Source organism: Synchiropus splendidus, chromosome 2 (genome assembly GCF_027744825.2).
Source record: "Synchiropus splendidus isolate RoL2022-P1 chromosome 2, RoL_Sspl_1.0, whole genome shotgun sequence".
Classification (NCBI taxonomy): Eukaryota; Metazoa; Chordata; class Actinopteri; order Syngnathiformes; family Callionymidae; genus Synchiropus; species Synchiropus splendidus.
The window spans coordinates 26778910-26801349 of record NC_071335.1 but is presented as its reverse complement, the minus strand read 5'-3'; the positions used below and the strand labels follow the sequence as shown (position 1 = coordinate 26801349).

Below are 22440 nucleotides of genomic sequence, written 5' to 3'. Positions count from 1 at the left end.
TGGGAACTTTTCTTGAAATAAAGTTGTGAAAGTAAAGTCGGTTTATTTTTAGATGCTGTGTCGTGTCTCTTCGTGTGTGTTAGCTTGACTGTGCTTCTGTATGTTACTTGTCAAGATGAAATGTTGATATATGTTTATCCTGTGTGTGTGTGTGAGTGTGTGAGTGTGTGCTTCTGATTGTGTGTAGACAGGTGTGTGACTAATGTGCCGTGTGAGATCAGTTGTGTGCAGTTTAGTTAGTGGGGATGTGGTACAGCTTTGTATGGATTTCAGTATCTTGTTGTTTTGTGTCCTTGCAGACACGTCTTTCTTCTCTTTCAGTGAGGGTTTTCTTTAGTGTGTGTATCTGTGTTGTTGTTGTTGTGTTCGATGCTGCTCCATTCTCTGTTGGTCAGTGCTTTTGTGTAGCATTATTCTTTCAAAGGTTTGAAAGTGTGTATTGATGCATGTTTCTATTTGTTTCACTGTGTTTAGTGTGTGCAAGTGTGTTTTCTGTTTCTCTTTCATAATGTGTTTTGGTGTGTTTTATTTTTCTTCGCAGCGAAGGCGTGTATTCTCTGTATTAGTGTGTGTTTCTATGGTCACGTTTGCGTTCATTTGCTGTGTTTTGTGCTTCGTATGTGTCATGTTTAGGGGTGTGATCATTTGTTTCAGTGTGTTTTTTAGGATGTGGACATGTGTTTAACAGTGTGTTTTTGTTCTGCATGTGTTATAGTGTGTGTTTATTTTGGTCTTAAACAGAAGAAACCAAGAAACTAAGTGTGCATTTGTGTATTAATGTGTGTTTCTATGTTCACGTGTGTTCATTTGTTTCACTGTGTTTTGTGTTTAGTACGTGTTTTTATGTCACACATATGTTTAATGTGGGTGTTTTTGTTATATTTCCATTTTAGCGTGTCTTTATGTTACATTGTATTTTTATGTTTTCATGTTTCTGTGTTTAGTGCAAGTGCCTTTGTTTCACAGCGTGTTTCATCACGTGTGCGTCATGTTTTCATCCTATGTAACGCCTCGTTTTCTTTTTTTTTTCTCATTTAGTGTGTGTTATTGAGTGTGAGTGTGTATCAGTGTCTTTTTTGTGTTTGATACTGTTCCGTTCTCTTGAAGTGTGTGCTTTAGTGCAACATGTTGTGTTTGTTTGGAGTTTGTTTTTCTCTATTTTTGGGTGTGAAAGTTTAGTTTTAGTGTGTCCTGTCTAAGAGCGTCCTCGTGTTTAGACTCGTGTCCTCAGCGCAGTGAAACTTTTGGCCCCACACTGTTGCATCAGGGCCTCGCTCTGCACGACTCCAGTGACTCAGTCAGTGACTCTTCCGGTGGTTCTGCTGCTCACATCGATCCACCGACGACTTGTTTGTGGAGTCTCACCCCACTGACGCAGCATCGCTCCTCCCCCCGCCGTCGCCAAGGCAACGCTCGGAGGAGAGCAGCTTAGCAACGCAAAGCGGTCCAGTCCAGCGGTCGCCGTGTTCCTGCATCAGACGGTCTCAGACACCTGGAGTCCAGATGAAGTTCATGGTGGTGCTGGTGGGCGCGGGGGCCCTGGCTTTCCTCGGCGCCGTCATCTGCATCTTCGCCAGCGTGTATCCCCGCAAGCGCGCGGCGGCTCTCTCCGCCGACAACAGCACGCTGATGCCGGACGCGCTGCTGCAGCAGCCCGTCTCCGTGGCTCACGCCGGTCCGCTCGGAGCGCTACACGGCGCCGAGTCCTACAACGGAGGCGACAGGCTGGGCTTGGAGCTGCCCACCTTGAACGAGCTCAACATCGGGCAGGAGACCAACCCCGGCTCGGCCAAGCAGTTCAGCTTCAGCCGCCTGATCTGCACTCCGCTACCAGCCGGGGAATGCAAGTCCAAGGACGCGCGGCAGCAGCAGGAGCCGCAGGCGGACGAGCCACTCTACGCGCCCGGGGAGGAGGAGTATCTCCGGACCACCGCCGATGAGCTCCGGCAGATGGTCCTGCAGCAGAACGACCAGATCCTCATGGACCAGAGGACCATCCGCGAGCTCACGGGGAAGCTGAGCGAGTGCGAGAGCGGCTTGGAGGAAGACAAGAACGGACCTGAGCGGAGCATCGGCGCGTGGAACGGGAACCGCCGCGTGATGGCCGGAGATGATGTGAGCTCTTCGGCCGCCGCGCAGCTGCAGACCGCACGGGCGGTGGAGGAGCTCGCCAAGGCCATCATGGACCTGAAGGACCGCATCGAGAAGCTGGAGGTAAAAGTGAAGGCAGTCACTTTAGAAACGCACCAATACAAGTCGCCCTTGGAATAAAAACAATCTATCGACCACCTTTTAAAGCAAATTTGGGAAGTTAATCATTATACATATTTTCAGTAAATTAAAATGCGGGTCCGGAAAAGTAAAAAAAAAATGCTCAGAACGCTCAGAAAAATGACTTGACATTAAATACTTTTTTAAATCATGATTTAAATCGAACCACATTTTAAAGCAGATATATTGCGTTAAAATTATTGTAGAAAAATGTGAAAGTCAAAATCATGAATCAGAAGTCTAAGTTACAGATAAAAAAAATAAAAAGAAGTAGATAAAATACAAACAAAAAAGACACTGATTTATAATAATAATAATAATAATTCACGAGACAATAGCTTGAATGTCTTCTTATTTCAAAAAGGTGGTAGAAAAATTCCAACTTCTGAATTGACGAATGGAAACCTGAATGAGGAGTTATCAACACAAACTCAGTCCTTCATTTCCTCCCAGTTATTCTGGGATGGCATGTCCCCGTAACTCGGGATAAGAGGGGAGGGACACCCTGGAAAGTTTGCCATTCTGTTACAGATTTGTATGAGGACAAATAGATACTGAACATTGTCATAAATGAAAGCATAAATCAAGGATCAAATATGTCATGAAACTGTTAGTTTTCTGTTCAAGCGTCGCGCATCCGTCCGTCACACTGGTTGTTCTTACATTGTCATTTGAGCCTGTCTGTTGACAGCTCTGTTGTGTCCGGCCCGTCCTCTTCTCCCTCATCTGTCTTCACCTTCTCTGCTCTTGTGACTCCCACACCCCGCCTCCCCCACCCCACCACAGACCCCCTGGGAAATCTTTCCCCTCGCCAGCTCTTACCCTGTCACCCGCCCTCCAACATCCGACAGCAGGATGGAGGTATAAATAAAAGATGAAGCTGGCGGACAGGGAGGGGGTCGTGCACCGCGTGTGTGTGTGTGTGCTTCAGACACACACACGCGGAGCACGAGGACTCAAACACACACCTCCGTCGGTCAGAATTTATATTCTGGAGCACAGTCCTGCCTCAGCAAATGTTGTGATATTAAATATCTGTGCGATCCTCCTCACTCTGCTGCTCACTCTTTTTATAGCCGAGTGTCTGACGGGAATATTGATGTCCGGCTCCTCCACCTCCCTCACTCTCACCTTTCAGCAAACATCTTCTTTATTCACCACCGAGCTTGTCTTTCATCCGACCATCCATTTGTCCGTGCAGTGTCCATCTCTTTGTCTCTTCACTTGTTGATCGTTTCCCTCTTTCTCTCATCCGTTTTTACTGCGCCCCTTCATCTAGAATTGCTACATTCCTTCCTCATTTTGTCTCTCAAACATCCATCCATCCATCCATCATCCATCCATCCATCCATCCATCCATCCATGTGTCAGTACATCTATGCTTCATCATTTCATCCATCCGTATGTCCCTTCATGAATCAATCCATCATCATCCGTCCATCTTTTCCTTCATGAATTCTCTTACCTCCATCCATCCGTTTGTCTGTACAACCCTTTGTCAGTCCATCTGTACTTAAAACCCTTCAGCCGCCTGCATCTATTATCTTTATTATCCATCTATCATCCACCTATACGTCTGCCATGGAATGCCATCTATTGCTTCATCAGTCCATCCCTTATTCTTCCACTCCTTTCCATTCCATCTATCTATCCACTGCTTCATCCGTTTAGCCATCCAACCTTTTATAAATCCAGCTAAATATCAGTCCATCCATCCATCCATCATTCATCCTTCTGTCATCCATCTATCTATCTATCTATCTATCTATCTATCTATCTATCTATCTATCTATCTATCTATCTATCTATCTATCTATCTATCTATCTGTCTATCTGTCTATCTATCTATCTATCTATCTATCTATCTATCTATCTGTCTATCTATCTATCAATCCAGCTACCTATCTGTCCGTCTGTCTGTCTGTCTGTCTATCTATCTATCTATCTATCCCTTATTCCTCCACTCCACTCCTAACCATTCCATCCATCTATCCACTTCATCCATTTAGCCATCCAACATTCGCCCTTCTGCCCATCCATCCATCCATCCACCCAACATCCATCCATCATTCACCCTTCTATCATCCACCCATAATTGATCCATCCATCCATCCATCCAACATCCATCCATCATTCACCCTTCTATCATCCACCCATAATTGATCCATCCATCCATCCATCCATCCATCCATCCAACATCCATCCATCATTCACCCTTCTATCATCCACCCATCATTCATCCATCCATCCATCCATCCAGGCTCACCAGTTAAGCCTTTCTAATTCACTCTCTCAGGAATCACGTTGAACTCTTTACGACCATAAACTCGAGAGCAAAACTCTGAGTGAGCATTTACCTCAACAATCCAGGCCGAGAAGCAGCAGGGTCTAATCACAAGCTATTTCTGCTCGCGTGGCAGCGCCCAGATAACAAGCCCCAACCTTCATTTGGAAGCCAGTCCCACAGCTAATATCTCCCGTCATATCCAGTTTCAGGGATAATCTGATGAGCACCAGCCATGAGAATTCATGACCCAGCGAAAAGACCCACTTGATTAGATTTGGTGTGCAGTCGCTGGTGCCATCTCTTCATCATCGATCGCAGGAAGACTCTTGACACACAACTCTTCTCCGTCATTTCCGCCAGTCCTCAGAAAGCTCCGCGGCGAACCATTATGTAGAGCTGTCGATGTTTGTGCTGGTGACTTTCTGCCTGGTGGAGGTTTAGCAGCCCGCCAGCTATACATACAGACGCAAGTGAACACTTTCATTGCGGACATTCACTGAGAAATCATAAACATGCGATGCTTTTCTGACGGTGGAAATAAAGCCCCAGCTGGAGGAGAGTGTGAGGCTAATACGATTTTTACTGAACACCTTATTGGAAATTCAGAGCGCTGTTGGACCAACGGGGAAGAATGATGCTTCCCACGAGGCCACATCAGACCTCGGGCTGAACCTGAACAACAAAACAAATGTCTTTAGTTGGCGTTCTGGGGCTGTAAAGGTTGGAATCAGCATTTGTGTGTTGTTTGTAGGTGCAACAAAAGAGATGGAATTACAAGGTTTTACATAAGGATCTTTACATGATTAATCTATGTATTGAATTGAACAGAAATATTGCAGTCTAGTTCAACTATGAATGTTTGTGTGTTCATCACATTGCAAGGTTTTGCATCACGTTTTTTTATTATGAGTGTTTTGCAGACGTGTGTTAGATGTGTGTGCTATGAATGCAGGGAATATATAATCAATATTTTCACTGTAAACATCAGAAGTGCTTCCGCTCCATACTAATAAATAATAAATACATAAAATAATAATCCGATACAATAATCATTTTCTCAATGAAAGGAAAAAGTATTTAAAATGATGTCACAGCAAGAGTTCCGGTTGAGATTTGTTCATCATCAATGGAATTGCAGAAGACAAAAAATAAAAGACGTGATTATTCCATCTCGCTCTCAGGCAGAAATCGGGCCGGCCGCCTTGAACCTGACTGACACGTCCACCGCTGCGGGTAGCAGCACTGGCAGCAGCAGCAGCAGCAGCAGCGGCAGCAGCGGCAGCAGCAGCGGGAGCACCAGCCAAACAGTCAAGCCTCCCACCCCAGCTGCTGCTCACCCTCCCCCTCCACCTGCAGTCGGCAACCCTGGAGGCCGTCGACCTGCTTCTCCTTCCGCAGCTAAGACCCCATCTAAGGGTGGCTCTGGACGTGGGAAGAGCACCTGGAGAGTAGAGGACCTAGAAGGTGAGCTGGAGAGGAAGATAAAGATGCTGGAGAAGGAGCGTCAGGCAATGAGGAAGGAGACCCAAGGTCAGCACGAGAAGATCAACCAGGGTCTGGACAACGCCAACCATCGGGTCACCGAGCTGGAACAAAGTAAGAACCTGAGCATTCAACCTAAAATGTGACTCTCTTGAGAGCGTTTCTTGTAGATAATGTTCTGATTCGGAGAACCGTTTATCGCTCCCTTAATTTAAAGTTTCAAAAGCTGCTTTTAACATGGAACCGTGTCCGTCTGGATCTGGGACAGTGGCCCACTTTTCACTGACAGTTTTTGAGTCCAGCCACTCTGTCAATGATACACAGTAGCAGCTTCAGACCCAAAAGTAAAAAGCTTTGATTGCTTCCTCAGCAGAACTTGAATTGTTGCTTCCTTTGTTTCAAGGTTTTATTCAATCTATCTCAGAAGCTAAATTAGACAGCAGCTGCTCAACTCCCACCACTTCTTTCCCAGATCATGAGATGTTCTTGTCGTTGCTCAAACGTCTCTCATGTAAAATTCACATTTCTTAGAGAAACACCAGTGACAGTACCAATTGACTGGCTGGCGGAATCGTTACGAGACAGTGGCTGAAGAACTAAAGCAGGAGTTGGTGAATATGGGCGGTAAACAAATACGTCTTCAGAATGAGAGCAGACACAGAAAGATTAAATGAAACTTTGATGAGGGCTGCGCTGCAACTGGGTCGCCATGCCCTCAGAGACTGAGATTCAAATAAAAAGATTTGGGATATTAGCCGTCACCATCTGCATGAAAAGGAAATAGTGTCCTCATATCATTCACTGCTGTAATCGGAACCATCAATATTCCATGTTTCCTTGGAGGGTGAAGCGATCACTTTAGATTTTTAGCAAGAGACGTCTTCTATCTGTGCCACTTCAAAGAAGTTCTACAGTAAATCACAGGGTGAATCATGCTCTTTAGCTTTTGTGCTGTTTCTGTTATTCAGGATGTTAGGGAGCAGTGTAAATAGCCTTTTAAAATATTTTATCGAGTACATCTGTAGGTGTGAAAGTTGTAGCACCACAAACAAATCTTTACTTAAAACTTCAAACCTTTATGCTGGAATTTTTTTTCAATGTTTAAGGCAAAGGTCGAAGGTAGTGCTGAAATGTCGGGCAAGCATGTGACGTGAGGCTGCGCTCTAATTGGGTGGATTTTATTTCATACAATGTGATTTATACTTCCACCCTGAGCCCGATTGTGAGGGTAGCAAGTGGAGCAAACTGCTGGCAGAATAGCATGGTGTTACCCGGCCAACTGGGACCAATAGTCTACCTGGGAGGAGTTCCAGAGACCTCCTGATAAAGTCAACTGAGCCATCTCCCAAGGTCTCTCCGAGTTGACTGAGATCCTTGATCGATATCAGCCTCCCCGAGGGCGTTCTTTGGGTCACTACCCAAACTGTGTGGCCACAGGAGAGAGACGTAGATTGACCAGTACCATGAGGGCTTTGCCTTCCTGCACGAGCAAGCTCTATGTCCAGGATCACAATATAGTCTGCATTGTCGGCAATAAACCAGGTTCATTTCCACTGCGAGTAGGACTGTGCCGAGACTGGCAATGGACCTGTTTCACAATTTTTATGGATAGAATTTTACAGTGAGACACCCATTGGTTTGGTTGTATGTCGCCATTCCTTCTTGTAGACAATGTGTTACACTTGTTGGCTCCCTCAAATCCAGCCCTTCATTTCTCACAGGGAAGACTCAGCCCTTCAAAATCCCAGCCAGAAAAGGCTGCAATGCGTTCTCTCGGTTGCAGGTGAGATCTTTCCCTGGGCAGGTAACTGGCCATCATGAAGCGGCGGAGTGGAAGTGAGCAGGCTCAAGAAAGACACGCCGCAAAGTCAAGACATTCTATCCAGAATAAATCACTGAGTCAGAATCTTTGAACTCACTTCACAACGTCAGTGTGACTCGGATATCGCTGGGATGGAGCTTTGAATCGTCCCACTGTTCGTGTGTTTTCCATGCAGCTGATGAGAAGAAATGTCGGGTTGAAAAAAAAAAGTTGTGAGTCGTGTTTGCGGTGTGAAGCGCTCGAGTACAGCGCGGAGAAACAGGATTTATAATTAGGTCTGTCACGGCACCAGAGGACCTGCACCATGCTGTCTCCGAGTCAGCAGCCAACATCAAATGACAGTCATGAACTTAACAACTGAGTTCCTCTCACGCACGCAGGCGCGACGCTATGTGAAGCAGCAAGCTAACTTAGCTCTCTCTTCTGAAGCGCTGACGGAGCCATCGTTTCCTGACGGCTTCGTCCTCTCCTTCCCCATGAGGACCAACTACATGTACGGCCTGGTGCGGAAAGAGATCACCGAAATGTACGCCTTCACCGCCTGCTTATGGCTGAAGGCTAAAGAAGGAGGGATCGGAACCCCTTTCTCGTATTCCGTGCCAGGTCAGCCCAACGAGCTGGTGCTGCTGCAGGGCGTCCACAATCCTGTAGAGCTACTCATCAACGACAAGGTAGAGCTTTTTGACCTTCTCAAGTGTTGATGCGAAGGCTAACACTTCATCGTCCCGCAGGTGGCGCAGCTTCCGCTGCTGCTCCCGCAAAATGAGTGGCAGCACATCTGCGTCAGCTGGACCCTGAGAGACGGAGTGTGGAAGGCCTATCAAGGAGGGAAAATGAAGGGCAGAGGAGAGGGCCTGGCCGCCTGGCACCCCATCAAACCGGGAGGAGTCCTCATTCTGGGTCAGGAGCAGGTGAGATGGATGCCGACAGCAAGGTCTGCTGAGCCAGCACGGCAGGGGCGGATTGATAAACAGAACGCAGAGGGAGATGACAAATCGAGGGTTGAGGCGATGTGGTGCTGGATAGATGGATGATGTTGGGCTGATGGATGAGGGCCCCGAAATGCCTCTATGGATGCTGGATTAATGGACAAGCCAGGAAAGGTTTCGGAGAGTGTGATCAGAGATGCATGGGTAAAGAATGGATGAGTCAATTCATCATGTAGAAACAACAAACCACATGATAATGAATCATTGTATTCGAGAATAAATGGATGGTCATGAACCAAAGCAGCACATTCTCCTTCCTAAGGCGTCACATATTGATGGTTGTCAAGTGCATCCGATGCTGTACATCATTCACGACCCTTCTCACTGGTTTACCGTCGAAGGGTGGTGTCCTCTTCGTCTTTAGTGAGCGCTACAGAAGATAGTTCATCCCCACATGAAGAGGCGATAGTCCCGGGGAAGTGGTGCGCGACGGGATTTCGTATCGCAGCGTCAACATAAATTTGTACCCCTTGGTTTGCACAGCGGAAAATGCTGTCACGTCTGCAGCAATAAATACACAGCTGTGAACGTATACAAGCTCTTGGTGGTGGTACCTACCGCTGACCTGAAGGTTTTCACTGGACCATGCGATCACTTTATACTGCGCAGTTTTGCTGATGTGAAGTGTTGCTTAAATCCCGCGGTGATGCCGGTTGTTGAGCACTCTCCGTCTCAGCTCCTGCCACTGACACAACGCAGTTATGGCCATCAACCATTCCGCGGCATCACCTTGCGCCCCGCCTGGAAGTCGCACCCCACTTTTTGTGGTGACGATCACAAGAACGCCTTGAGAAAATGCGTCACCAAGAGTGACACCCATGATCATGAGGTGCTACAGGTGATATTACAGTCCGATCAAAACCCAAAAGAGCGCCACCCGATGGTTTGACCCCAGCATTTCATATTCAACATGTTGGACAGTCTGGTGAGGCGCGGAAACTTTACGGTTTGTCCCCAACTGAACGGCCTTCTACCTCGTGACATGACTCGGTCTGACTCTGCCTCGTCTCTCTGGTGGCTCAGCTCCTGCACCTCTCCTTTGCTTGGACTGTTGTGTAAACTTGCCGTGCCCCATGAGATTTGAACACGTGATTTCAGCAGTTTAGAAGCCAGTTTAAAAGCCATATTACACATGAACAAATCCCCCAAATACTTACATCTTAAATCAGCAATTTGTTGATCGAAAACCATCTGCAGGAGAGATCTGCGACACCGTCATGGCAACGGACGGATTAAATATTAAACCAGGCCATTAAGTAATGGAGGAAGAATCAAATAAGCCTTTGTTAATGCACCATTAGACACTGTCCTCCTCAAAGCCGAGGCTTGTCTGAACGCAGCTCAACACTAGAATGTAATAAATACACAAGCTGTGTTTTGTCATTGAAACAAGGAGTTCGCCTCACTGACCTCTCCACAGAATAGAAGCTGTTATTTCGAACGCTCTATGGAGAAATGTTAATGCTCTTTGCTGCAGGGTTAAAACAAATGTTCCGCATAATGCGCTGAGTGGGTAAGTGGGGAGGCCACGTGCTGAAAAGACACACTCCTTTTCGAGGACTGGACTGGGAACCAACAACTAAGTCTGATACATCCATCCATCCACGTGTCCATCCATGGGTCCATCTCTCCATTCATCTGTTCCTTTATATATTCTGTCATCTTATTCCTCCACTTTGTTTCATCCATCTTTCCATTCATCCATCCATCAGCCATCTCTTCCTTTATTAATTCATTTCCCTATGTATTCCATAATCCATTCATCCATTCATCCCTGTTTCATCTATATCATCCGTCTCTTCACTCATTCATTTGTCCGTTCCCTAACCCATTCACTCCCCTTTTCTTCCTCCCATTTGCATCCATCCATCCATCTCTTTCTCCATATGTCGATTTATCATCATCCATCTGTTCGTTCTTTTCTCATCCATCCATCACATGTCCTTTACCACATTTCCCCTTTGCATCCTAACCATCAATCGATTCTCCGCTTCATTCATACACCCATCCATCCACCATTTGCCCATTCCTTCATCTGTGCATCCCTTATTCCTGCACTGCTTTGCATCCTATCATCCATCTATCCATCCACCGTTTGCCCATTCCTTCATCTGTCCATCCCTTATTCCTCCACCCCTTTGCATGCCATCTATCCATCCATCCATTTCAGTGACAGTGACGTCCTTTACTAGTAGACACAGTTTCTCTCTAGTTGGTATTCATTGCTGTTCTGCCAGGATTTGAATCCCTTAAAATTCCCCTCTCCTTCTTCTTTCCAGGACACACTGGGTGGGCGTTTCGATGCCTCTCAAGCTCTGGTCGGGGAGCTCTCCCAGTTCAACCTCTGGGACCGGGTTCTGAAGCCCGCAGAGGTGGCTTCCCTCGCCGACTGCAGCTCCTCGGTTCTGGGTAACATCGCCCCCTGGACCGACCTGGACGTTGACGTCTACGGCGGAGCCACCAAGGAGTCATTGGATCCGTGTCACGCCGCTCAGAGAGCCAACCCTCAGAGCCCCAAACAGTGAGGGACGACAGACGGCAAGTTTAGTCAGAGAGTTACAAAGCTCAGTTGGAATTCAGAACAAGTCCACGAGATTGCTGTACTTTAGTTTGGCGGTAAGGAGCTTCAGAGGGAGGGAGAACTACCAGAATGTCACAGAGCCATTGAGGTTTTCCAGATTAGCAGTGATTTTGTTTTGTTCATTTGTGTCGGTGTGTTTACTTCTGTGGTGAAATGCTCTAAGTTTCGTCTCAGAACGGTGAGGGCTGCGTAGCACAGGCAGAGAGTCGAGGATGGATGGGATCTATTACAGTTGCGTGATTAGTTCTGGTAAGAGGCTGTCAGTCTAAAGGCCATGCGACCACCGTGGTATTTCTGAGCTGCCTTCTGGATGCACTTGTACAGTAGGCCATGACTCCAGTCTTTATTGATGTCATTTATCATTTGATTTGTCCGCACAGGAATGTTGCATTTACCAGCGTCGTGGTTTCGGTAACACTTAATAACGCTGGCCCCTTTATAATGACTCACAGTGAGAAAAGGTCTCGGATGATTCAAAGGTCCTTTTAACAAATACGTAACTTATTTTTGTTGTGTTTTGACCAGTGATGTTATGCGTTGATTTTCACTCATGACTAAGGACTGAATTATGATCACATGACCAACTAAGAAAGGCTGTAAACGCTCCTTGTCACGCCACAGATGAACGTCTCTAACAATCTCTTAAAATTTTAAACCGTTTAAATGAGAAAATGAAACTTCAAATGGAGGATTCAAAGGCACTTCCTGGCACGTGCTTCTTAGTATGACAACGGTTGATGGGCGCAGGCTACTGCTTTTATTTTCAGTTGCACTTTTTAATGGACATTTACGCAACATCGGCGACTCAGAGCAAAAAATGTGCGTCATCATATATAAACAATCTGCTTGAAAAGTATCGTGTTGTGCGTCTGTCGATGTTTAGACAGTGCCATCGAGTCCTTCATTCGATGTTTCATTTACTCTGAATTTTAAAGTCCAATCGTGACTGCTGTGACACCAGCTCCGGATACATCACTTTGCATCAACAACGTCACACAACATTAAGTATAGTTACATTTGCTTCAGCAATCTTGTACAAGAAAAGACACTTTCTCCTTCCAAATTTCAAAAGTCAACAGCGTTATCAAGTGTTGCCAGATCACTGCCACTCAGTGCATTGACTTGCTGATACGATTTCTGTAGATGTTAAACCGTAGCTTGTCGTTTTTCACACCGTGTCACATGATTTGATACAAGAGTGGTGTTATCAATGTGAAATGCATCTGCCATTGTCGCTCAGTAACCAGTCTGCTGCCTCACACACACACACACACGTCGATCACATCGCAACTGTAACAACAGTGCTGAATTCCCAGCTGGAGGACGATGAATGTACGCTGAATGTTGTGCATGTGTAAGTGTCCCACTCGGTTTTCCGTCTCTCCGACCTGTGCAGTGGTGTGGGAATGCTCAAAATGTTTATGATGATCTGTGTTTTTTTTTTTCAGGTGGAATGACAGCGTGATAAATAAATAGTTACTGTATGTCAGGGCTCACATAGAACAAAGATGTGTTCATCCAAAGCAGAGCGTTTATGTGTGAATTTTGTGAACGTTGTTTCTAAGGAAGGGCAAGTGTATCGATTATTTCAGCTTTTAAAAATGTGATGGCAACTCAGCACTAGACGTCCACTAAACTTGCTGCCAGAAGGTTTTTCCCGGAAGTCAACTTCACATGTAACAGAAATATTTGTGTGCATGATACATTTTGGACCAATGGGCGCTCACATTTCCTGAGATGCCACATTACATACTGTGATGGTTGTTGAGAGGCGTCGAGCTAAAAACCACAAAAGAAAAAGTCAGAAATTTAACTTAAATTATTGTGTCATAAAACAAGAATAAAATAGAAAAACATGTAATAATGCCTTGATGCTAGATGCTTAAACTACGTGGTTTGATTATACATTGTTTTCATCCTATATAAAGATTCTCTTAATAAACTATTTAAGCACTTTTTTACTCCTTTTTTGTACTTAGTTACTTTCTTTTTTGTAAAGGATTAATATTTTTATTTCATTTTTATTTCAGTACTATTGTTTGTTTGGCTATTACAACCAATGGTGATGGAAGGAAAACAGACATGTAAAATGGAAAACTAAAAATGTCTTATGATTTGTTTCAAGAATTCAAATGACCTCATGAGGGCCACATATATCCCGTCAAATCCAGGACGTGCTTGTCCCTCATATGGTATAAAAGGATTGGGACTCATATGGTTTAAAAAGCGTATGCTTTTTGATGAGCGTAAGCAATTTAACAGCTAATGTTGGAAACGATAAATAAGAAGAATCTAAGTGTGTTAATCCTATAATAAATTCTAGTATCAATTCAGTAGCAGAACCAATGAAAACAAGTCTGTCTGTCCTTCAAGAACAAAAGGGAGTCTTAGTTTAATAAACTTTAAAATACTGGAAATTCACATTATAAATGTTACCGTTTTAAAAACCTCAAAACACATACAATAGCCAAATGTTTAGCATCGCTGCTGCTAGCTTGGTGTCAAATGTTGCTCGGTGCTACAGCTGCTAGTCAGTAGAGCTGCTTATGAACGTTGCATCAGCTGGTTAGTTCGGCGTGTGAGGGTTGGGGTGCCACTGTTGACACGACATGTGCCACATTCATGACCCGTCACGTTTAAACCAGAAAATCCAGTCAAAGTTGTTTAAGAACTTTTGTTTTGAAATTCAGTTTAAATGGCCTTCTACAAACACAAGACTGCTGAAGAGTGTTATTTCTAAATCTCAGCTGGAAGTTGGTTCAACAACAGTGATACAACCGAGTCACACTGATCCAAGTCAATGGGCACCAACACTGTGCTTCTCAAGGAGTAACCCACAACAGTCACTGTGCAGTCCAAAGTGCGTCTGTATTTCCACGGAAACCCACTGTTCATTTGGAAACTATGGTTGTGAAGTGCCTGTCTGGACTCCAATGCCTCCGTTGTTCAAAAGTGTATTTTATCGTAAAGCTTCTCACTGTTTCTCGTTTTCTCTTGCTTTCGGTTGTTTACGGCTTCGACAGTGTGACGCTTGTTGTTAATAGATGGAGAAATTAATATAATAATAAAAAGAAGTGACCTGAAAATGAAAGTGTTGAGTTGTGTTTAAGACTCGGCTTCTTGATCATCAAGTTAGGCTGGAACTCATGAGGATTTGAAACTTAAAATCTAAAAATAGATAAATAAAATAAAAATGAAATCTATGTACAGTGGAGCCTCGGTTCTTGACCACAATCCGTTCCAGACGGCCGTTCGAGAAGCGAGTTGTTCAAAATCTGAATGGATTTTTCCCATTACAATGAATGGAAAAAGAACTAATGCGTTCCAAGCCTTAAAAGAGTCTTTTGTAGGAGTGATTGTCGAGTGTCTGCTGCAGGTGGCTGTTCCTCTATGTGTGTGGCCGCTGCATGTGGGAGGGGTTGCCGAGTGAGTGAGGTCTCTCCAGAAGTGAAGAGGTGCCCGGTGCGTGTCCAGCTCTGAATGTGCGCTTCTGTGCAGTTTGGCTGTGACAAAGTCATAAACCAAGTCACGCTCTGTCCCAGACTCGCCTCATCCCTGTCCCAGCTCCAGCCCACAACAACACAACACGGTCCAGTGTGGAGACAGGAAAGGTTTTACACCTCAGTATGAAGAAACAACAGTCAGTAAATGGAGCTAACGGGACACGTCTGCATACAGAGTTATACACAATAACAAAGCATGTCTTGGGTCAGCTGATTGGTCCGCGCACGTTATGGTTTTTTCCAGCTTTTTTCAGGGGCGTTCGAGTTCTGGATTTTTGTTCGAGATCCAAAGGAAAAAAAATCTCAAAATTTTTGTTCGAACTCCGATTTATTCGAACTCTGAGACGTTCGCAAAGAATTTCCTATTTTTAATATCCATTTCTTTCAAGTTTTCTTTCGAAGGTGTTTCCCCTTTTTAAGTTGTGATCTTGATTTCCTTCATTCATTTTCACAGTTGTGTTTTTTGTTCCTCACTAATCATTACATCAGCAACAGGCAAGGACAACATCATTCAGAGAGTAATAAATAAATAAATAAATATAAAACTCCAATCTCAGTAATGGCCAAATCCAGTATAATCCAGGAGTCCTAGAAGATTCAGGACTGAAAGAGGTAGCAGTCAAAACAGGAAACAGTCACAAATACTGCAATCAGAAATAGAACGAGGTAAAAAGCTAAACACAAAAAACCTGACAACCAACTGCACAAAGCTACGGAGCCCTGAAAGTGACATGCATGTGTTAATTTTTTTGGATGTCACATGCATGACTTTATTTATTTATTTTTTTTTTTGCCGACGGCAAAGTCTGTGCGCTTTTAACACTCTGATCAAGTGCCTTCTACTAAAATAATACCACATGTGGCTTGCATGACTTTATTTTTTTTCTCCTGAGATAACAGTTATCTCGAGATCATTTGTATCTCGGGATAATTTTTATCTCGGGATAAAAAAATATAAGTCATGCATGTCGCTTCCAGGGATGCGTAATACGTATACATATGGCATGGTATCATGGTATTATTTTGAGTAGAAGGCACTTGATCCGAGCGTTAAAAGCGCACAGACTTTGCCGTCGGCAATATTCTGACTTGCAGACAGTGAATGACAACGTTGCGAAGCCATGGGAGACACAGTGGTTACAGGAGGATGTCTACAAAATGCTTTGCCAGAGAGGCAGTTACGCAGGCGCTGACGTTTACGGTTGTATCTTGAGGTAACTTTGTACAAAGCAGAACTAGGAGGAAGGACAAATACAAAAATCCTTTGCGGATGACATTTTTCAATCTTAAACTTCAGTATAAAAGTGGGACACCGACATTGTTTTCTGAATTTAGTGTTTCTTTCATAGATTTTCTCACAAACTTTTAGGACCTGTTTTTTATTTTCAGACTCTTTATTATCACGATCCATAAATAATCACAGCTCAAGCCTCAACACTGACTTTGTTTGAGGTGCTGTGCACAAATGATGACGCACGTACTCAAAACAATAACAAAAAGGAGCAGTCGTAACACTGTAAATGGATGTAGACAGGCCACTGAAGACGTGGTGATGGACGACTGGTCTCACTCTTTATGGATGCGGACACTGTGAGCTCCATCAGAGAAACAATTGAAGCGTCAGGAATCTCCGACTCTCCACATGAGAGGGAACATTTGAGCTGATGTTCAGGACGCATTTACAGATGATACATCACATGAGCATTTCTCTCAGCGGCTTCTCTGCAACGTGATGACTCAGCTGGCACATCATCGATCACTGCCAAAACAAGTCTGTCTTTCAACGTGACTCAAACCGCCAGACAGTTGATTCATAACTCCATGAATCATCCTCCATTCGTCCTTCATCTTCGCTCCTTGTTAGCCAAGTTGCTCTGTTGCTTCAGTATAGATCCAATTAGCCGTCTTGGAGACCCCCGCCGAGACCTCTGGAGATCCTCCACTGACCTTACCGCTGACAGTAAACACACATCAATATTTAAGCACTGCCGGCAACTCATTTCACATTCTTCGTGAGAAACACGTGAACACTTGAGTGAAGCAGGATTTGAATCTTAACAGCTGCTAGCATGCTACATGTTTACCTTATGAATCTGAAGTTATTTCGCATCCCCATGTGTTAAAAACAATATCAGTCTGGCTTGAAACCTCCCAAGTCCGAGAAGTTCTGGAGTCATTTTCATAACGTGTCGGATTCAGGAGCTGACATGAAGAGGCTACGGAAAGTCAGCCATGATGGAACTATCGAACCTCTGTTCATCTGGACACTGCATGTATCTTCAAGAGGGCCACACAAAATGACTTGGTGGGCCATAATTCAGCCCCCAGGCCTCGCGTTTTGAAGATCCTACATCAGACAACCTGCAATGACCTCTGTCTATGCCCAGTTCTAACCCGTTCCATTTCCAACCTTGCTGCCAGTTAAAGCAGCAGAGTCTCTCAGTCCCCCCCTGCTGTTCTCCAGAACATCTGCCTTCTCTCCAGCAGTGCTCCCTCTTCCACCAGTTTAGTCCCACTCTATACAAGTCCCACCCTGGAGAAGAGGAGTCCCACCCTGGAGAAGAGGAGTCCCACTCTAGACAAGTCCCACCCTGGAGAAGAGGAGTCCCACCCTGGAGAAGAGGAGTCCCACTCGAGACAAGTCCCACCCTGGAGAAGAGGAGTCCCACTCTAAACAAGTCCCAACCTGGAGAAGAGGAGTCCCACCCTAGATGAGTCCCACCCAGGAGAAGAGGAGTCCAACCTGGAGAAGAAGAGTCCCACCCTGAAGAAGAGGACTCCCATCCTGGAGAAGAGGAGTCCAACCTGGAGAAGAGGAGTCCGTCCCTGGAAAAGAGAAGTCCCACCCTGGAGAAGAGGAGTCCCACCCCAGAGTAGAGGAGTCCTACCCCGGAGAAGAGAAATCACACCCTGGGGAAGAGGAGTCCCACTCCAGAGAAGAGGGGTACCAGCCTGGAGAAGAGAAGTCCCAAGCCAGAGAAAGGAAGTTCCACCCTGCAGAACAAGGGTCCTGCCCTGGAAAAGGAGAATCCTGCCCCGGAGAAGTCGAGTCCCACCCTGGGACACGAAAGTCCGACATCTGAGAGGAAGAAGAACGAGAACTCCTCTGACCAAATCGCATCCCTCCTCTGGCTACTGGTGAGTCCAAATCTTTGAAGGAATGCTACACAGATTTATTTTGTCCACATATTTATTTTCTTCTCACCATGTCTCTGGAGATCTGGAGAAGTCTGCAGCCTACAAATCCTCCATCTGTTTTATGAGTTCTGGAACTGCCTTCTGCTTCTCTCTTTCCTTCTCGTGTCCACCCTCTCTCCACCCATCTCCTGACATCCTGACACAGATCATCGCTGCTCCTCTATGGGTTTTACTCCAGCGCCTTGAGTTTGGACACCATCCTGCCCACATTAATGCCGGAGCAAGGGACTGTGCCAAGATAAACCAGTCAATCTGAGCCAGCTGGTTTTAGGTGGCATTAAATATGAATCTAATTTCTCACTAAGAGATTTTACAGTTTTCACACCGACTGTTGGTCCTCACCTACTATGACTAGTTTCTATATAGGCTCTTTTTCCATCCCCAAAAGGTCTGATAATCCGTCCTAATCCCGCGTTGACCCGTCGTTCTAAATTTATTCAGCCGACGTGTGAAACAAACATCGCGGCTGAAGGCCACGGACGCACGGCAGGAATGGTTTTGGGAAAGTGTTTCAGGGGAGCCGGTTGTGGGTCAGCTTCTGTGGAGCTGCCCTGACATTTCTGGGTCTGAACTCTCCACCTGGGACTCCGGTCCAAATGCCTCCAGCTCTATGTCGGTCAGATTCTCTGAGCTGGCTGATTAAAAAAGGATGGATTTAACAAACCCAGCCGAGGTCACTGGGTGGGAGGCTCGTGGGTCTAGTCTTGGATGCAGCCCTCGTTTTTTTTTTTTTTTTTTTTTTTTGGTTTCAAGGATGAGTGAATAGATGCCCACGATGAAAGTAAATATTGGCTCCAAAACCACACGCAGCACATGCAGACCTGGAAACCTGAACATGTTAACCTGCTGCGGGCGATTGGAAAATTCAAACCTCTTCTGAAACCCGGCTTTACACTTGTATCACCGACATCACGTGTTGTTACGGTTCAACTACAGTGTCACAAGTGTGTTTTTAATGTGAGTTTTCGGCTGCTAAGCCGCAACTCTAACTAGTGCAGGCGCTGTAGCTCGCTAGATACAACCGCTCTTTATTGTCTTTTTGTTCACGACACAGTCTTGCAATATCGATAGGAAATTCACCGACATATTGCAGACATGATCTGGCTCGCCACAGGTGTGCTTTTGATGCGAGTTTCCGGCTGCTAGCTGCAGTGCTATCTGACTAGGCAGGTCATGTTGTTGGATACAGACGTTGCTTAGCAACACTCTCTGTCGCTTCCTTTCTAGTAAGTCGACAAAAGCAACAATGATCAGATCATTAATCCAGATATTTGGGGATACTTGATATTGCTGATGCATAGTTTTGAGTCCAAGGCAAAGTGGGGACTGAGTAATTCAGATTTATTTTATACAGTGCCCTGAGTAAATGAATTCCTCCAAATAAATCTAGTTTGTCAGCATCTTTTATTTGGCATATAAATCTCCACCATTGATTGTCTTCCTCTTCTCCTGTGGCTGGTATCTCCATCTCAAATACTCTCTGTCCTCCACACATTCTGATTCGTGATTATGTTTTAGGACTTTTATAGTGGAATGTTTATGTGAAAACTTCATTTCCTCCTTTTTTTGGTCAATTTCTGTAACATTAAATCTTTTCTGTCCTCAAATAATAACTTAAATAAACAACATCACTCGCGTGCAACGGTTTTCCCACACTCTATAACTGGCGTTGCCACTGGAGACCAGCCAACAGGTTTTCTCCTGTCTCAGTGATTGGTTTCCTTTTTGACACAAATGTAGCGCTGTGCAGAAAAGTAAAGAGAAAACCCAAGCGCTTGCGACATTGATGGAGTGAAAACAAAAAAGTTATATATATATTGTGTGAGCGTACAATGACTTCTCATATGCTGGATTATGACTCAGAAATAGTGCCGCTGACATGCGTCACCATGCACCAAACACAGACCGCGGCAACGATGCATTCACCGACAGGAAGTGAGGTGAAGAGAGAGTGTGTGTTGGAAACCCAGTTTGGAGTGTGAGCTGTTTACTGAGTGCATTGGCGGCTTTATATCGAATTACTCTGTGGCAGCGCTCCGGCTCAGTGAAACCCTCTCTCCATCTCAAGAGAGAATTTACATTCAAATTAAATTCAAAGTCAATTTACGTTACCCAATCAAGGCGGTGTTTCCCCGCCTTAAAGAAATGAACGACTTTGAATCAGTTATTATCAATAATGCATAGTTTGGAGGAAAGTCAAGTTGCGACTGACTCATTATTCAGTTCGAATATTGAGGTGTATCTTCTTCTCACATTTTGCTGACTCACCCTGGGGAAGAGGAGTCCCATCCTACATGAGTTCCCCCCTATAGAAGAGGAGTCCAACCTGGAGAAGAGGAGTCCAACCTGGAGAAGAGGAGTCCCACCCTGGAGAAGAGAAGTCCAACCTGGAGAAGAGGAGTCCAACCTGGAGAAAAAGAGTCCCACCCTGGAGAAGAGGAGTCCCACCCTGGAGAAGAGGAGTCCCATCCTACATGAGTTCCACCCTGGAGAAGAGGAGTCCCATCCTACATGAGTTCCACCCTGGAGAAGAGGAGTCCCACTCTAGATGAGTCCCACCCTGGAGAAGAGGAGTCCCATCCTACATGAGTTCCACCCTGGAGAAGAGGAGTCCAACCTGGAGAAGAGGAGTCCATCCCTGGAGAAGAGGAGTCCCATCCTACATGAGTTCCCCCCTATAGAAGAGGAGTCCAACCTGGAGAAGAAGAGTCCCACCTGGAGAAGAGGAGTCCCACCCTGGAGAAGAGAAGTCCAACCTGGAGAAGAGGAGTCCCACCCTGGAGAAGAGAAGTCCAACCTGGAGAAGAGGAGTCCAACCTGGAGAAGAAGAGTCCCACCCTGGAGAAGAGGAGTCCCACCCTGGAGAAGAGGAGTCCCATCCTACATGAGTTCCACCCTGGAGAAGAGGAGTCCCATCCTACATGAGTTCCACCCTGGAGAAGAGGAGTCCCACTCTAGATGAGTCCCACCCTGGAGAAGAGGAGTCCCATCCTACATGAGTTCCACCCTGGAGAAGAGGAGTCCAACCTGGAGAAGAGGAGTCCATCCCTGGAGAAGAGGAGTCCCATCCTACATGAGTCCCCACCTATAGAAGAGGAGTCCAACCTGGAGAAGAAGAGTCCCACCCTGGAGAAGAGAAGTCCCACCCTGGAGAAGAGGAGTCTCATCCTACATGAGTTCCACCCTGGAGAAGAGGAGTCCCATCCTACATGAGTTCCACCCTGGAGAAGAGGAGTCCCATCCTACATGAGTTCCACCCTGGAGAAGAGGAGTCCCACTCTAGATGAGTCCCACCCTGGAGAAGAGGAGTCCCATCCTACATGAGTTCCACCCTGGAGAAGAGGAGTCCAACCTGGAGAAGAGGAGTCCATCCCTGGAGAAGAGGAGTCCCATCCTACATGAGTTCCCCCCTATAGAAGAGGAGTCCAACCTGGAGAAGAAGAGTCCCACCTGGAGAAGAGGAGTCCCACCCTGGAGAAGAGAAGTCCAACCTGGAGAAGAGGAGTCCCACCCTGGAGAAGAGAAGTCCAACCTGGAGAAGAGGAGTCCAACCTGGAGAAGAAGAGTCCCACCCTGGAGAAGAGGAGTCCCACCCTGGAGAAGAGGAGTCCCATCCTACATGAGTTCCACCCTGGAGAAGAGGAGTCCCATCCTACATGAGTTCCACCCTGGAGAAGAGGAGTCCCACTCTAGATGAGTCCCACCCTGGAGAAGAGGAGTCCCATCCTACATGAGTTCCACCCTGGAGAAGAGGAGTCCAACCTGGAGAAGAGGAGTCCATCCCTGGAGAAGAGGAGTCCCATCCTACATGAGTTCCCACCTATAGAAGAGGAGTCCAACCTGGAGAAGAGAAGTCCCACCCTGGAGAAGAGAAGTCCCACCCTGGAGAAGAACAGTCTCATCCTACATGAGTTCCACCCTGGAGAAGAGGAGTCCCATCCTACATGAATTCCACCCTGGAGAAGAGGAGTCCCACTCTAGATGAGTCCCACCCTTGAGAAGAGGAGTCCCATCCTACATGAATTCCACCCTGGAGAAGAGGACTCCCACCCTGGAGAAGAGGAGTCCCACGCCAGAGAAAGGAAGTTCCACCCTGAAGAACAAGGGTCCTGCCCTGGAAAAGGAGAATCCTGCCCCGGAGAAGACGAGTCCCACCCTGGGACGTGAAAGTCCAACCTCTGAGAGGAAGAAGAACGAGAACTCATCATGGAGGTCCCGCCCTGGTGGAGAGGAGTTAACTATATACTAACTATATATTATATACAGTGATACAACCATCGAAAATCTTGCATAACTTCTTATTTATC

At 45.9% G+C, this 22440-nt stretch overlaps 1 protein-coding gene across 1 annotated transcript; it reads left to right on the top strand.

Moving 5' to 3' along the window:
• The first annotated feature begins 1394 nt into the window (after positions 1–1394).
• On the top strand, positions 1395–14507 carry nptxrb (neuronal pentraxin receptor b). Its single transcript, XM_053856074.1, has 5 exons — positions 1395–2214; positions 5740–6154; positions 8292–8533; positions 8594–8773; positions 11131–14507. Exons 1-5 carry the CDS (start codon positions 1504–1506, stop codon positions 11374–11376), a joined length of 1794 nt encoding a protein of 597 aa, XP_053712049.1. The 5' UTR covers positions 1395–1503; the 3' UTR covers positions 11377–14507.
• The last annotated feature ends 7933 nt before the right edge of the window (positions 14508–22440 follow it).

Coding starts and splice junctions, on each gene's coding strand:
- nptxrb (XM_053856074.1), top strand. CDS start 1,504: ATGAAGTTCATGGTGGTGCTGGTGGGCGCGGGGGCCCTGGCTTTCCTC. Junction 6,155..8,291: donor GGTCACCGAGCTGGAACAAA/GTAAGAACCTGA, acceptor TCTCTTCTGAAG/CGCTGACGGAGCCATCGTTT. Junction 8,534..8,593: donor AGCTACTCATCAACGACAAG/GTAGAGCTTTTT, acceptor ATCGTCCCGCAG/GTGGCGCAGCTTCCGCTGCT.